Raw genomic sequence first — 15,401 nt, 5'->3', positions numbered from 1 at the left:
TCAAATTGTTTTTGTCGTCGATCGACCAAAATTTTCAAAAAAATCTAAAGACACACAATCACATAATTTTGTAGCCTGCAAAGTTTACATTCTCGTTAAAATCACAATAATGGAATTCGAAAATAAACAAAATTCGTTTTGAAAAAAAGTGACACCTTTTTTTTTCCTTTTCTCACACTTTTAGCTAGCTATCCGGTTTACAAAAGTAGTCTTATCACAATCAGAAGAAGTGACCTTTTGTTTATTTTTATAACCAACCATCATCCATCAGATTCAAGGTTGACCAAAAAAGAGAAAAGAACGAGTGGAAGTAGGCGTCAAAATTGGTTGAACTGGAATCGAAATCATTAGGACAGTATAAAAATGTTCCCACTTTGTTTTGTTTTTTTTTTAGATTTGTTATCTTCAATATTCAGAGTTAGGTTCTTATATCGTTTTGAAAAAAAAAACAAAAACCAAAAATCAAAAAGTTGTATTTTTCCTAGACAAACTGTAGTAAAAGTGCCATCATCTGTTGTCCAAACAACGTCTTCTTTCCGTTTTGTTCATCTTGAAAACGAAATGAACAAGTGACGTTATTTTCATTTCGTTAGACTACCTATCCAAGATTTCTTTTTGTGTTGTTTTGGACTTTTTGAATGATGGTCAACAAGGATGGCGCCGGTAGAGATCAAGATGACAGCTTTTTATTATCTCTACTGTCTTTTTGTGAAGTAAGATGATTTCTTGGTAAAGTTATCGAGTCAGAGATTAGCTGGTGGATGTAGTTTGGAACTTTTAGAAATCTTTTTTCTTCGTTAGCCCTGTAAATGGACGAGTTGGAGCCCAAAGTTTTTTTTCAAAGTTTTCAGGGTGCCCTAGTTAATATTCTTTTTTAAAAAGTATTTCTATCTTTATAAATTAAGCTTTTTGTTCTTTATAAAAGTATTTTGAATCTAATTTTCACAGCACATGAAACATAAATATCATTTCATTTTTGTAACATACAAGAGAGAAAGTGGTATTAATTAGTTCGAATGGAATATTTCTTTGAACCGCATTCCCGTAAAACCTGTATTAGAAGGGCTTTCAAAAATTTCTCGTTTAAAAGTTGGTGAATTATCGTTTTAAATTCATAAAAAATGTACAAATTTCAGCAAAACTGAGCAATTTGAGCAAAAAAAGCGTTTTTCAACAGATTTCTGTGAAATTTCAACTAAAATCGTGGAATTTTCAGAATATTTTCACTGAAAACGTACTCAATTATTTATTGTCGGACTACACATTTTTAATAGAACCCTTTTTATTTTTCCAAGCCCCTCTCGGAAGGTCCATCTATTAGAGGCGCCCTTCTATTAAAGAGGCCCTTTTAATACAGGTTTTACGGTATTCTGGTACAAAAATGATTGGAAAAATAGGGAAAAGGAATACGGGAAAACAAATATTTTAAGTTAAATTAGTTGTTGTTGTGCTACGTTTTGTTTCACATGTTCGGTTTTTTGTACCAGAATAATAGTAAAACTCGAACAGATTTTCCAAGTTTTACTTTCTCTAATGGAAATGTGCGATCCGATACAAAAAAAGTGTTTCAGCATATAGCGCTGCAGTTGAAAAAAGAAATGTTCCATACGAATACTTTTATCAGTACCCTTCTCCCTTTCCTATCCCTTATTTGTTGTTTTGTTGCGTAACTTCTTCACACTTCTCATCCTTTTTTCGATTATCTTCTTCTCCGTTTTCTTCTGTCTTCAACATCTTCATTTGGCGCCTCACGACCTCTTTAAACCCTCCCCTTTTTTTGCCAATAATGATCGATTTGCACTATCGAAACGCATGAAAAAAATAAATGAAAAAAGGGGCGTATCGGTGGGGACCGCCCCGTACCAAACCGAACCGAAACTGTGGCGAGATAAATCACGGGCGGCCAAAAACGGTTTTCAATATAGAGAGACAGCATGCGGTCTCTTCTTCCACTTCCACCGTATTCGGCTGAAATGCTACAGTTACATCATCGTCAAATTCAGATGAATTGGATCTCGTATTACTTGGGCAACCATCCACGGAGGGTACTTCTCACAGTATTTTGTGTATTAATTCCGCTGCTCAGGTGGGTGTGTGATATATCGAATTAGAGATCAAACAAGATATTCATTGATTACAACGAGTGTCACCTTTCACTATCTCCCTTTCACTTGTTCTCTTTTTTACAGCTACTTTCTGATCTATCCGCTGGAAATCGAATGTGACATTAGACGAGGATTCGCAAACAAGCATGGCCATGCCGTCGAAGAACTGACTGTATGTCTTTCTTGATAATTCCTTAATGAACCGAAATAGTTTTAGATAAGGTCTAAATTTCTAATTCAATAAGAAAATTGAGAACCTAATGGGTTTATTCATGTGAGACAAAAAACCCGGCAAGCAACTTAAAAAATAGCCAAAAAACTCTGGAAAAACTCGGAGAATAAACCAATTTGGCTGAAACTTTTTGTGAAATTGGAGAAAACTATGAGGAACATATTGAGTAGATGTAATAAATTTGTTGAAAACTTGAAAGCTTTTAAATATTCACTCGACATAAGTTATGCTCATTTTTTCTGCTCAGAACCCCAAGCTAAACTTCTCGATTCTTGTATTTTATCCCCTTAAATTTTTAGACATCATGTTTATCATCATGTTTATGTGGGTCAAAACTAGTCACAAGTTTTCTCTGAAAGACGACGTTTTCGGTTAATTCCAATCTTGCAAATCTACCCAAATTGTATGAAAAGTCCACGGTAGATAAACAAGTTGACCACTGTGGTTCTTGCAAAAACGAAATATTAAAGATTAAAACAATTAAGTCATTTGAACAACAATTAGCGTATTTCAGAAATTCTCCAACTTCTACAACATCTCCGTCGGTGGACTTGAGATCTGGGGAATCTTAGCACGAAACAAATCAACGGATAAAGATTTAAAAATCAACTTGAAATTACTCAATGAGATAGATGAATTGCATCAATATGTATGGAACTATACGACAGAGTACAAGGGCGAAACGATTCGGTTCAAAGATCTCTCTTCAGAAGATATCAACTACGTCTTCAACTATTATCGGGTACGGTAGTTTGTACTTTTATGAACAATTTGACTGTTTGCAAACCAATCCGATCAAGATCAAAGATTCATTTCAGAGGTTACTTGCGATTGATTGGATGCCCAGTGTGAATCTCTCCTACCCATTGGCATCTGCATTCGGACATTCATTTTATTTAGGATCTCAGTTCTTTGGAGTGAATCGAGGAGAAGAATCAAAGGTGAGAGGAAGTTTATGGTAGTTTGACAAACACAAAGGATCAGACAGACAGAGTTAATTAACTCTTGAGGAATCTTTTGTTTTGTTTTGTTTTGTTTTAGAGGGATCAAAGGTTCAAAAGTGGGAGAACTTGTTGAGTAATGAAGTTGAGGGAATTGAACAGAAGAATCAGAAACCAGATCTTGATTTCAGGTTGGCCCTATCAAAACCTCTCAGTTTGTGGCACTTTGGTACATGAGCAAAGCGGAAACCTTTGAACAGAAGCAGAAACTGCAAGCTGTCCAACTTGGAATTTTTAAAAAATCCGCAGAGAAACCAAATGATTTGCTTTTCGATTTTGAAATGTTTGGAGATCAAGTGGCCAATTCAGAAATGCTTCGTGGAACTCTCACTACTGTAAAACTGTTTTTCATTGGAGGATGTCTAATGGTTGCCTTTATGGCTTGTACATTTACCGAACTAACTGTATTCTCAAAAATAATGTTGATCATAGGAGCAATCGGATCTCCAATCGCAGCAACGGGTGCCTGTTTTGCAATTCTTGGATGGGTTGGACACCCATTCAATTCTATTATGTGTATTACTCCATTCCTGATTCTTGGTATCGGTGTTGACGATGCCTTTTTGCTTCTGAATTGCTGGAGACGTGAGGAAAGCAAAGAGAAATCAGCAAAAGAAGCACAGAATCAATTGGCACGGGTTATCAGAGAGATCTCTCCATCAATGGCAATCACTTCTTTAACAAATACATTGGCTTTCGGAGTTGGATTCCTGGCTCCAACTCCACAAATGAGCTCATTCTGTCTTGGAACTGCACTGGCCATTGTGCTAGATTTCTTATTGGAATTTTTGATTTTTGTGCCTTGCATGGTTTTATTTTACGAGAAGAAACCAAAATCTGAAGTGAAGAATGAGAAACGAATCGAGGCCGAGAACAAAGTCGATCTTCAAGAAGCATCGATTTCAACGGCAACATTTAACTGGAGAAGTTTCACTGGATTGCTACTTTCAGTTCCTGGAAGATTTCTTGTCATCTTTCTCTATCTATCTATTTTCACGGCAACTTATCTTGGAGTGACTCGCATGGAATCCACATTTGACCCATCGAAAACGTTCCCATCTGATTCTAAACTCGTCGATTCTTTGGCTAGTTTCACATCGATTCAAGAAGAGGTAGGTATCAGAAGACCACGTGTTATTCTCATGAAGTGACATAAAAACCGAATAAGAATGCTTATCTTTTCAGTACTCTCCACTCAATTTCCTCTCCAACGTCCCTGATCTACAGAATGATACCGATGTGGCGATTTTCGAAGAAATGATTCACAGATTAGAGAATCGGGAGGGATGTTATGGAAATACGGCATCACATAATATCTACAGAGACTATAAGGAATACTTGAATTATACGAAATCAGAAGAGAAGAACTATAATCAATTGGAAAAGTTTTTGAAAGGAAGAGTGATGGACGATGGAGGAACTATCAAATGGCATAAGGAAGGGTGAGCAGAATTAATTTTCTGAACTTTAAAGATCTCTGAAATTGCTGCTTGCACTTTTAGTACTTTATTCTGATTTTCAAATCACTCTGAAAGAAACTGGTTATTTTGTGATTTGACCTGTTCCGATTTGGCCTTCAACACTAACACCAAATGTGTCTTATTTCTTGCAAACAAATCAGTTTTCAGAAACGATACAGTGATCGATTTGATCAATTTTGTTGTGGTATGCCAGGGACGTTCAAGTTGGTCTGAAAGAGCTGTAAATGTTGAAAAAACTCGACAGATTCTGGTTGATTATCCACAGTATAACATCACACTTTTCGACTACGATGGAACGATTTACGACTTGATTATTACAGTGAAGGTATTGTCTTGAAATTTCCAGAATAAGATTAGCATCTAAAATTCATACAGGGAGAACTGGTCAAATCATTGGCAATCACTTTCACTTGTATGACAATTGCTTGTTTTGTTATTATGCCTTCTTTTGTGGCACCAACTATTGCTTCAGTGGCCACTGTTTCCATCTCTTTCTGTAAGTTCTTCTTCTTCAAAAAAAAGAAAGGCAGAGAGTACGAGAGAGTGTAACAAAAAAGGGGACGCAGAGTGGGTGCCTCGGAATTCAGTAACTCTATAGAACCAATGTAAACTATGTCAAATCGCCGCCCGGTTAGCTCAGTCGGTAAAGCACCAGACTCTTAATCCGGTTGTCGCGGGTTCGAGTCCCGCATTGATTTTGATTTTTTACATTTTATTTCAGGTCTCATTGGATTTCTCTCAATCTGGGGACAAAACCTCGATCCTGTCACAATGATTGACGTCATCATGGCCATCGGATTTTCTGTGGACTACAGCGCACACGTTTGCTACCATTACTATTGTGCCAGAGAGCAGAACTTGGGGTCGAAGCAAGAAGTGATCACACAAGTATTGCAAGCTGTTGGAAGACCAGTTATTGAAGCATCTCTGACTACGTTGCTATGCATGGCTCCGTTGTTTGTAGTTCCAGTTTATATGATTCAATCGTTTGCGAAAACGGTAACTCTGGTGACGACATTTGGATTGTTACATGGATTATTCTTCCTCCCCGTTGTTTTATATTTTATACCTCTGAATACTCCAAAACATTCCCTTCCAACATTCACTCCAAGTACTCAGCCATTAGTAGCTCTGGAAGAGGATGAAAAATAATTCATGACCTATGGAACTCCCTTGTACATATTCGATCTGTAACAAATCGATCCCCGTGTTTCTTCTCAGCCATCATCCCAAACATAACGCGTAGCTCTTTCCGAATTGTTTCTTTTTGCCCCCAGCCACCTCATGTATATGGTATTGTGTGTGTAAATACTAGATCCTCGTTTCCCAAACCATCATTCGCTAATAATAATAATAAAACTTTGGTATTCGCAAAAAGTTCTTCTCTGAATCAACACCGAAGACGTTAAACATTCCCCCTCGTCTTTGTCTCTGACTCATTTCGATTATTCCCATTTTATTGCTCCTCAAACTTTTCTAGATCGAGAAATCACGAGAAAAACGGAAAATGAAACAAAACAAGCGAATTTTTTGGGTGGAAAAAAGTCATAAGTCTCTCTATCTGTTTCGTTCGCATCTGAAAAACAAGCGGCTGATGAAAAGAGCAGAAACCATGACGTGGCACTTCACCCAGTACTTTCTCTTAGATTATCAGACTGCGATCTTTGTATTTTGACATGATTAGGTGAAAAGGCCGAGGAGCAATTGGAAAAAAAGAAAACAGTTTCAGGAGAAAAGTGACAAGAAATGGAGAAGGTGGGAGGTTTTCTTATCTTACGAATGATGAAGTGATGTTACTGAGAAGGACAGGAAGCGCCAGAGAAACATGCTCAAAATAGAAAGCAGTAAAAAAACTTGGTCAAGATCTTTCAGGATTCTGGTATTTTTTCTGATTTCTTGAAGACTCCGCATCAGTGAGAGCAAATATCATCCGTTTCATCTCGAAATTAATTGGAAACCTCATCGGAAACCAGTCATTGGAATTCGAACTATTTTCTAAATTTATTTTTCTACCGTCATTCATTTTTTTTGACATCATCCTATTCACAAGCACCAAGAATGTGTGGGCAGTTCCAGATTTTTCTAGATTCCAGCGGCCGCAATTCCCCGAATTTCTCTGAAAACCCACTCGTGAGCGTCGCTTCGTCGTGTACTCTGAATCTGATGCTCCTCTCCGTTTCGTGGCTTCATTTTCCGGAGGAGAGCACTGATAAGAAAAACAAAAGACAAATTTTCTCTTGTTATTCAAAACTGTCACTTTATCATCGTTTTTCCCTTTCTTCGCAGTTCTTTGGAATGTCAAAAAAGAATTATTTAAGAATAAATAAAGACTGGGTTTGGAAGTTCAGAGTGTGGAAAAAAAATCATCTATGGAGGATCGTGTCGAAGGATCTGGAATTATTTTCTTTCAACAGAAGACCATTTTCCGAATCTGATATGGCCACAGACAGTTTGATTTTCTCATTCAATGAAAAATATTCGAATATTGTAAAATTGGGAGAAATGCCCTTCTATATGACACTAAAATATCGATTACGAAATCGACAGTCTATGCTTTATGTATTGAAAATTTCAAAGTTTACTATTCCGAAGAATTATTGTCGATTGGCGCCAGAAAATTTGAGCGCCTTCGCTTGTTCTGATCTGCGAGAGGGACTCGGAAAAATAAAAGGTCCTTTGCAATAGAAAGGCATCTTCGAAATGTGTTGGTGGAAATTGAACATTTTCGTACGTTTTCAGAGAAAAATATTCCGGAGATTCCACAACTTCACAGAAATTTGTGAAAACACTTTTTTTTGCTCAAAAACTTGCACAACTTTTTTAATTGATGGATTTCTATGCATTTTGAAAGAGAATTCACTGAATTTTTTCGATGAAAATTTTTGAGAAGAAAGGCCGAAAAAATCGAAGGACCCTCTCCAATTGAAGGGCCCCTTTAACAGAAGGGCCCTCCTGAGGTACCTTGGAACAAAAGAAGGGTCAGCCTTTCTATAACAGGTTGTATGGTAGTCTGGTTTTTCAATGAAAAATATGTTCTAGAGATGCTAGTGATCATATTTTTTCAAATAAAAAAATCCAAATTCTTTTCAGAAAATCCCGAAAAGGTTATATGATAAACTTTTTCTATATAGTATCAAATTTTAAAGCGGTACATCGTAAATCGGCACGAGCCACCCGCGAGATTTTCAGGTGCCAGTTTTCATTTTAATTTTCGACACTACTCTAGCTGTGGGATACTGTAGAACTGGTTGACTTCTATTTCCATTTGGAGAAGATGGAGACTGCCTCAAAATCGACTGTAATGGTTTCGTAGATTTCCGTCGAAGAGCAGTTTGAAAAAGAAGGAAAGGAATATTATTCTGGTACAAAAAAGCGGAACTGTCAATGGGGAAAGCATGTGGGCGTGGCCAATGATCCTCATAACCAAAACCACCGTTACCTGAACCTCGGCCACCAGAATTTCTTTTCCACAGCTTCGACCGATTTCTTGCATACCACCATAATAATTGTGAACGAATGGTATTTCCGTTCACCATCTACGTATTGAACACTAACCAATATTTTAAAAATCAGATCACATCACTAATCACATCAAAAAGTATTTTTCGATGTCTTAAGAAATTCGTTTTGTTTTCAGGAATGATCTGAAAAAATATTTGAACAGTCCATGAATAGGTGATCTGTTTATACACATTACATGAGCTTCCAGTGACTTCGATAGTGATGTTTCAAGTTGATAAAAATTAATAATTCAAGAAAAACAGGTCACATGGAATAGGCGAATCAAGTTGTTCTTTTTAAGAATGACGTGAGAGAAGTTTCGAAAAAACCAAAGAATAACATAATTCCTTCCTTCAGGAAGTTTTCGGTTCCACACACAGATAACGAATTTCACTATTTCCGTTTTTTTTTTCTACCGTATTCTTGTTTGTTTTTATATATATTTTTTTCTATTGCTCAAAATGGAACCACACCCTTTTTTGAAAAATATTCAGATATGAAAAAAAACAAGAAAACAGAACAACATGAAAAAGATTCTTCCGGACCATAGGCAAGCCGTAGTTAGTTTCGGATAGGGTTGACCGTTTAAACGATAGGCTCCGCCCACAATTCTCTTGGCTCTTTTCGGCTGATAAGAAAACCTCGAGACTTTCTCTCTCTCCCCAGTATATATGCATTGATAAGGTACATTTTCTGTGATTTCCCTCGGTTTTTTCCGTCAGTTTCACCACTTTCACTGTTTTTAGAGAGTCTTGTGATTCAGTGTTTACCTAGCGAGTTTTCAAAGGCTTCCGGTAAAAACTGAAACAATTCAGGTTAGGAATTTTTGGTGTTCTGTTTGAACAAGCGTTTCTAAACTTGATAATTTTCCATTTAACACTCTGAAAATTGAGAAAAAAATGAGTCACTATTTTGTTTTTCCTACAGCATTGAAGTCGTCATCATTCTTGATTTTTGTCAATTTTAAATATCTCAAAGTTCTAATTTCAAATTACCAAGTCAGCTGGTTTCCGAGATACACCCACACGACTCGTGAGTTCTTGATAAGAATTTCCATTTCGTCTACAAACTCTAAAATTTCGAAGAAAGTGAAACTGCGGAGAGCCCTTCCTGATAAGACGGTGCTCTTCGCGTTTCCACGACTGACGAAACCATCCCAACCGCCCATCTTTTTTCGTCATCTTTATTAGTCGCTACATAAGAATTCCTTCTAGAACATTCCAGAACTTGCACGTTTTCATTCTCATCTTCTAATCATTTCACTCTTTGCATGTCGTCCTTATCTCAGTTATCCCACATTTTTATAATTTCGTTTTTTTCTTCTTCTTCTTCTTCTTCTTCTTCTTCTTCTTTGGCTCATGGATAAACCCTCTCGGAGTTTCCAGCCAAGCCGTTTAAGAAGAGTGTGGCTTCGTAGTTCTTTCGAGACTCCTTCGCAAAAAGAATCAGTAAAATTTCCCTTTCCCAAAACTAGTCAGTTCCGTCTCTCATTATTTTTGGAAAAAGCAACCCTTTCTCAATTTTCAGGGCTATACGCAGTTTCCCCTCCAACCTCATTTCCGAATGTCGTTTTTGAATAATGATTTCGGCAGTCCGCCGCCAGCCACTTCATCACCACCGAGTATGCCAAAAATACCGACGATTCAGGATATGCTCAACAATATTGGAGCATCTACAGGAGGTATGTTACATTTTCATTACTTCTAGAAGCAAATATTGCCTTGTTTCAGTCAATTTGATTCAACCTAATCCATATCTTCAAAATCAAATCCCAACCAATGTTCCCCAATTGGCATTTAATCCATTCCTGCACATGAATCCTGCGATCAGTCAAGAAATCATTCAACAATTCATCGCAATGAGTTTTAATGCTCAAAATGTGCTCACAGGAATGGGCAATATTGGAGAGGACGAGGCTTCGTGTAATCTGAAAATGCGTCGTGGAGATCTTCTCAAAATGAAAAGTGTTTCAATGGAAAGTACAGAAGATCCCCCATCAATCAGTATTGATCCAAATGGAGACATGATTGTTCCAAATAATGATAAAGAAGGTAAGCGATGAAGGATGACCCCATTTGACCTCTTTGTTATCAGGTTGGTGTCGTAACAAAAAGTACATCGAGAGAACGGAGAATGGATACATGTGCACTGTTTGTAGAAAGGTTTATGGAAGATACAACTCAGTCTCCTACCATGTTACCATCTACCATAGGAATCCACCAATCAAGTAAGCCTACTGCTTCTACAGTAATCCCAGTAATCAAAACCTTTCTTTCAGATGCAACATGCCAAACTGTCAGTTCACAACCCGTGAGGCTCGATACATTCATTTCCATAAATACTATCGACATGGAATTCCACTTCCTCAGAGTATCGACCAAGGTATATATTTGTATAGATTTAGCATGCAAGAAAGAGGATTACAAAGATTCTCGGGATCGAAAACAGATCCGATTTAGCAATCTTTGCTCCAAAGAACCAGAACGAAAGAGCAAATAGATAGCTCTTTTTAGCATTGCAAATACTCTCGCTTTTTTCTGATAAACCATTCCGAGAAAGCGCGCGCCTTTCACTTTCCATACTCAATCAGATCATAAACTTTTGTTTTACAGGTTCTCGAAAATGTCCACACTGTCGTCACGTATCAAAGAGCCCTGCGATGCTCGAGAAACATATCAGGAGGCATCAATTGAAGTGAGTAGAGAGAGAGAGGGTCATGGGGTGTCTTTATTCTTATCAGGCCGTGACGGTTCTCGTTGTGTGTTACTTTCTTATACCTATTTTCCGGACACAGGGGAAAGTATGAAGCAAAAGAGTAAAGAATCGAAGAGGTATTTCATGGGGTTTACTGTGGTTACCCATAGTCATGTGGTGTGATGTAGAAAAGTTAGAGAACGGTTTAGATTTCAGTTGATCATCTAGAAGTCCAAAAGTTTTTAGCTGGTGTACTAAGCTTCTTATTATGCCTAAAAGTGATAGGACAACTTAGAACAATATTTGTCATGTTCACAATTTTTTGGATTACTCTAGTACTGCCAATATTGAAACTTTTCAAGTAGAAACAGTTCACCAAACAAAATGTCTATAAACATCTAAATTATTAATTTTTCAGGGATGAAATCTCCAATGGAAGCATCGATTTAAGCGAAGCAATGCGCGAGAGAACATCCACAATTTGTGATGAAACGATGGACATCGGAGAGCAAGAGCCCGAAACTGAAATCGTCATTGAAACGAAACCCCGCTCATGCACATTGTAATAATCCCAAAATATACTGTATTTATTCCTGTACATATCTCTTCGTATATGTGTATATACTAGTGTGAGAACTCATCCGGCATTTTTATGTGTGTTGTTGAATCTGAATTCTTGTTATTTATATCATCACGTCACTTTCTTTTTTCTCCAAATATTTTATTTGTCGTTTCGATTATTTTATGCATGTTATCAGTCAGGAAGAAAAAAAGGAATAAGAAGAGAAAAATAATAATGAAATACATAAAAAATTATTTTTCAAAAAAACTGTTTTGTTTACAAAACCATGGCGAGAATGAGGGAAGAATCTTTTTGAGAAAATAAGTACATCAATATCACAAATTTGGTATCAAAATTTTTTATGATGAAAGAGAAAAACAGCTAGGCCACCAATGGATCTCCCTCAGAATTACTTCCATTTAGCCCGGTCATCATCAATTTTTCATCCATCGATTCGTCTCGCATAGCCAAACATGGATTGGATGCGATGATAATGGATCGACGACGAGATCCATTCGGTTCGGTGACCAGTGCCAAACTGGTGTCAGCAATTCGAGTGAACTGAAAAAAAAGATTATATTGGAATAAGAGGTTTATAAATTGAAATCACATGTTTCGGAAGAATAGTTTAGGAAATAACTGCCAAAATAAAAAAAACGGAAGTTGATTTCGTTCAAATTATAAGCAGCCAATTCAATCAGCTGTCTGTCGTGCCTTCAGCGCAATTTAATCTGGTTATATACAATAGGAAACTCACCGATCCCGATCTGAAGTCCTTTGTAACGTGTGGCGATCCAATACGTCTATCAGCCAACTTCACATAAACCGGACGATACAGAACAATCTAAAAGGTTTTCTATTGTATTTCAGCCTCCTTATAACAACACTCACCTCTTCCTCCTTATTGATCTCTTCACCCTCTCCATCGTAAACTTGTCCTAATCGGAATTCCGGTGACACGTATTTTCCTCCTTCCACGTGGTTGGAACAGAAATCTGAAATGTGACAATGAGGTTAACACCCACAACGGTCAAGCTACCGTAATCAACAGGAGGTGGCTGAGTATTCGGGATACGGTATGGGAGTGTAGCAACGGTCAATGGAAAGTCGAGATGAAGACATTCGTTTCCCTTCTCGTCTTCCATGCAGACTCTCAGAACATAGTAGATCTGGATCAGACGACAAACTCCAACAAGGGTTGGAGGAACAACTGGAAGACGGATTGGTTGTTCCAGAGTAGAGTCGTATTTTCCTTGGGAATTCGCAGCAATGGCTGGGGATCTGGAAGAACTTTTCATTTCAAAAGATTCTCAAAAAATTTATCCTTTGATCCGTCCTTTTTCCACCTTCTCCCAATATGTATCTTGCAAATGACACTTGACAATGATGTCAAAATTCTCTAATAAAAACAAAAGAATAATGCTCACTTGTGCTCGAACACCACACATGACATCATCTTATTCTCTCCGAGCAGTCCCTTCTCCACAAAAACCTCGACATGTTGAACCAGACGAATAACGAGACTTTGTGCCGATGACTGCCGATTCTCGATTTGCGCTCGTACACGGATATTCTCTCCGCACACGTATGCCGTCCTTTCCAGAATGATTCGAAGTGCAAGTGCGCCGCGTTGACAGCACCAGCAACATGTAACTTTCCGATCTTGGGCGGTCAGTGGACTCAGATATTTCTCCTCCATACTATCGATATGTGGTCCGATGATTGTAAAATACTTGATTCCCTGTGGTGATGATGCATATGGAATGTCGATGATGACCTAGATGATATGAACTATTAGAATTTGGACTTTGTTTATAAAAAATTGTACCTTGAAATAATATCGAATAGTACAGTGTCGGCTCTCCAGAGAGCACGGAAGTGAAGATTGTGGTAGATCAAAATTAAACGAGAATTGATGGACGCCACGGGCAAGGATCGGCACGCTGTCTGATTCGTCGTTTTTGTCTGGAAAGGATTTGTATTCAGGGAATTCAGATTTGGTAAATCAAATATTCAACAAATGGGTTGTGAGTCACCTTGAAAAATTAGTCAACCAGAAAGTGAGAACCGGAAGTTCTAGGAAGTTTTGTTGCAAACTCGAAACGGGTTTAGAATTAATGCTGGGTTCGGTATAATTTGGGGCTCTGGGAAATTGCGCCATCGTGATAATACGGGCGAATAGAAAGGTTCCAGACTACAGAAACCATTTTTACGGGTGTCAATTATGATTTTTTATAATATAACAAGTTCTGAAATTCAAAAAAAAAATTGAATTTTTTTTTCAGAAACATTTTTTGAATTTTTGGAATTTCAGAGTATGAAAAATCGTATTTGAAATCCCTAAAACTGTTTTGTAGTCTGAAGCCTGTCCAGTCGTCTGTATTAGCACGATGGCAAAATGTTCCAGACCCTACTTTGGTACCAAAATCGAAGACAGAATAATATGATTTCGGCTATTTTTACCTTTTCCCCATAACAGCTGCTTTTCGTCTAGTACATACTGATCATCTTTCAACGTTCTCCGCTCTCCAGACTTGACAACTTTCAGTGTCGCATGTACCTTTCCTCTCAAAAGAACCCGAATTCCACGAATCTTGATATTCTCCGTGTTTTCCAGAAGTACGCTGCCACTGATTGTCTCGCCAGCATAGTAAACATCCTGGAAGAAAATTTTCTTTGTTTTTTTCATGTTGTTGTTGTTGTTGTTGTTTTCCTAGGATTTCTGTGGGAAAGCCTAAAAAGAGACTTGCCTTATTGAGCCTAATGTCAAAACTGGATATGTAGTCCATTCCTGATGTCTGCTCCTCGACCTGGAAAATTAAGAAAATATGTTATTCATTTTGTTTTGAAGAATTAATGAGACAGAAGCACGCTAGGAGAGACGTGCGCATCTAATTGGAGCTCTAGAAGAATAGAAAGAATCCAATTGACTTTTTTCGAGAATTTGGATGATCGTTTTGTGGTGCTGAAGACGTTGAAAAGTGAAGGAATACGAAAAAGAATAAAGAAGAAGGAGAAGGAGAAATAAAAGGTTGAGTCGTAAAGTCGAATCGGAAATGGAAATGAGAGAATGGAGAGAAATGGGCCCTTCGGCAAGTTTTTCGTGAATGGAGAAAGTACTACGGTATCTATTCGGAGTACTTAATCGGGGGAATGCCCATAAAAAGATCTTGAGCTTCTCGAATAAGACGACGTTGGAAAAGAAAAATGTGCTTTTTCCGTCTCTATTCCTCTCTCTAATCTTCTGGAATTGTATCTGCCGTTGGTGTGGGGCGAGAATTGGAGAAGACGTTAGAGAGGAAAAAAATAAGAAGAACCAAACAAAGAATGGGAGGAGGAGAGGATGAAATCGGTCCTAATCTCCTTCCAAACAAGAAATTATATGTATAAATATAAGAAGATTGAATGGGACTTGGTGAGAGGAATAGGGAGATGAAGGTAACGAATCACATGGTATCTTCGAGAAAGATCGAAAGTCGGTCAAGTGTCACTTCCAGAAAGGTTCAGATAAACTATTTTTTGCACAAGGGTCGATCTTGGAGTTTGGTCTGTTTTTGACGGGGGATTAGTGGAATTGGGAAGACTAAAAATAGAGGAATAAACATTATCTTCCTTATTGATAAAACGCTAGAGGCGTCTGTCCGTCCTCGTGTCCGTCTGTGGACTTTTGAAAAAATTGAAAAATACATATATATTTACGCGACCCTTTTATTTAGAAAAAGTGAGAAACGAAGCGACCAACATTTGAAAAAATAAATTGAATCGCGCCGAAGGTGCACCAGCTTGCTGGTAAACAATAATTTTTATTGAACTTCCAGATTATCC

At 37.6% G+C, this 15,401-nt stretch overlaps 3 protein-coding genes and 1 non-coding gene across 4 annotated transcripts in view; 3 read left to right on the top strand and 1 right to left on the bottom strand.

Moving 5' to 3' along the window:
* Window positions 1–1,934: 1,934 nt before the first annotated feature.
* Window positions 1,935–5,971, top strand: Cbr-ptr-13 (the record flags this gene model as incomplete). The annotated part of the gene is made up of 9 exons (XM_002631121.2): window positions 1,935–2,086; window positions 2,190–2,277; window positions 2,852–3,079; window positions 3,156–3,278; window positions 3,470–4,450; window positions 4,524–4,780; window positions 4,967–5,144; window positions 5,195–5,315; window positions 5,541–5,971. 9 exons carry the CDS (start codon window positions 1,935–1,937, stop codon window positions 5,969–5,971), a joined length of 2,559 nt encoding a protein of 852 aa, XP_002631167.2.
* CBG29062 lies at window positions 5,445–5,517 on the top strand. Its single transcript has one exon. It is a non-coding gene (tRNA).
* Window positions 5,972–9,883: 3,912 nt separating the features above from the next.
* Cbr-pqm-1 lies at window positions 9,884–11,580 on the top strand (the record flags this gene model as incomplete). Its single annotated transcript, XM_002631122.1, has 6 exons — window positions 9,884–10,001; window positions 10,051–10,371; window positions 10,415–10,547; window positions 10,599–10,702; window positions 10,933–11,014; window positions 11,433–11,580. 6 exons carry the CDS (start codon window positions 9,884–9,886, stop codon window positions 11,578–11,580), a joined length of 906 nt encoding a protein of 301 aa, XP_002631168.1.
* A 377-nt stretch (window positions 11,581–11,957) lies between these two features.
* The window catches only part of Cbr-arrd-6, a gene marked incomplete at both ends in the record, with an annotated part of 6,128 nt that continues 2,684 nt past the window's right edge, over window positions 11,958–15,401 (bottom strand). Inside the window, 8 exons of the mRNA XM_002631123.2 lie at window positions 11,958–12,137; window positions 12,334–12,420; window positions 12,468–12,571; window positions 12,616–12,857; window positions 13,004–13,353; window positions 13,405–13,541; window positions 14,040–14,235; window positions 14,327–14,386. Coding sequence (XP_002631169.2) covers window positions 11,958–12,137; window positions 12,334–12,420; window positions 12,468–12,571; window positions 12,616–12,857; window positions 13,004–13,353; window positions 13,405–13,541; window positions 14,040–14,235; window positions 14,327–14,386 — 1,356 coding nt within the window. The remainder of the gene's footprint in view (window positions 12,138–12,333; window positions 12,421–12,467; window positions 12,572–12,615; window positions 12,858–13,003; window positions 13,354–13,404; window positions 13,542–14,039; window positions 14,236–14,326; window positions 14,387–15,401) is intronic.

This window comes from Caenorhabditis briggsae, assembly GCF_000004555.2.
Source record: "Caenorhabditis briggsae complete genome, chrII, whole genome shotgun sequence".
In the NCBI taxonomy this organism is placed as follows: Eukaryota; Metazoa; Nematoda; class Chromadorea; order Rhabditida; family Rhabditidae; genus Caenorhabditis; species Caenorhabditis briggsae.
Note: the sequence above shows the minus strand (reverse complement) of the source record. Positions and strands in the feature narration are given on the sequence as shown.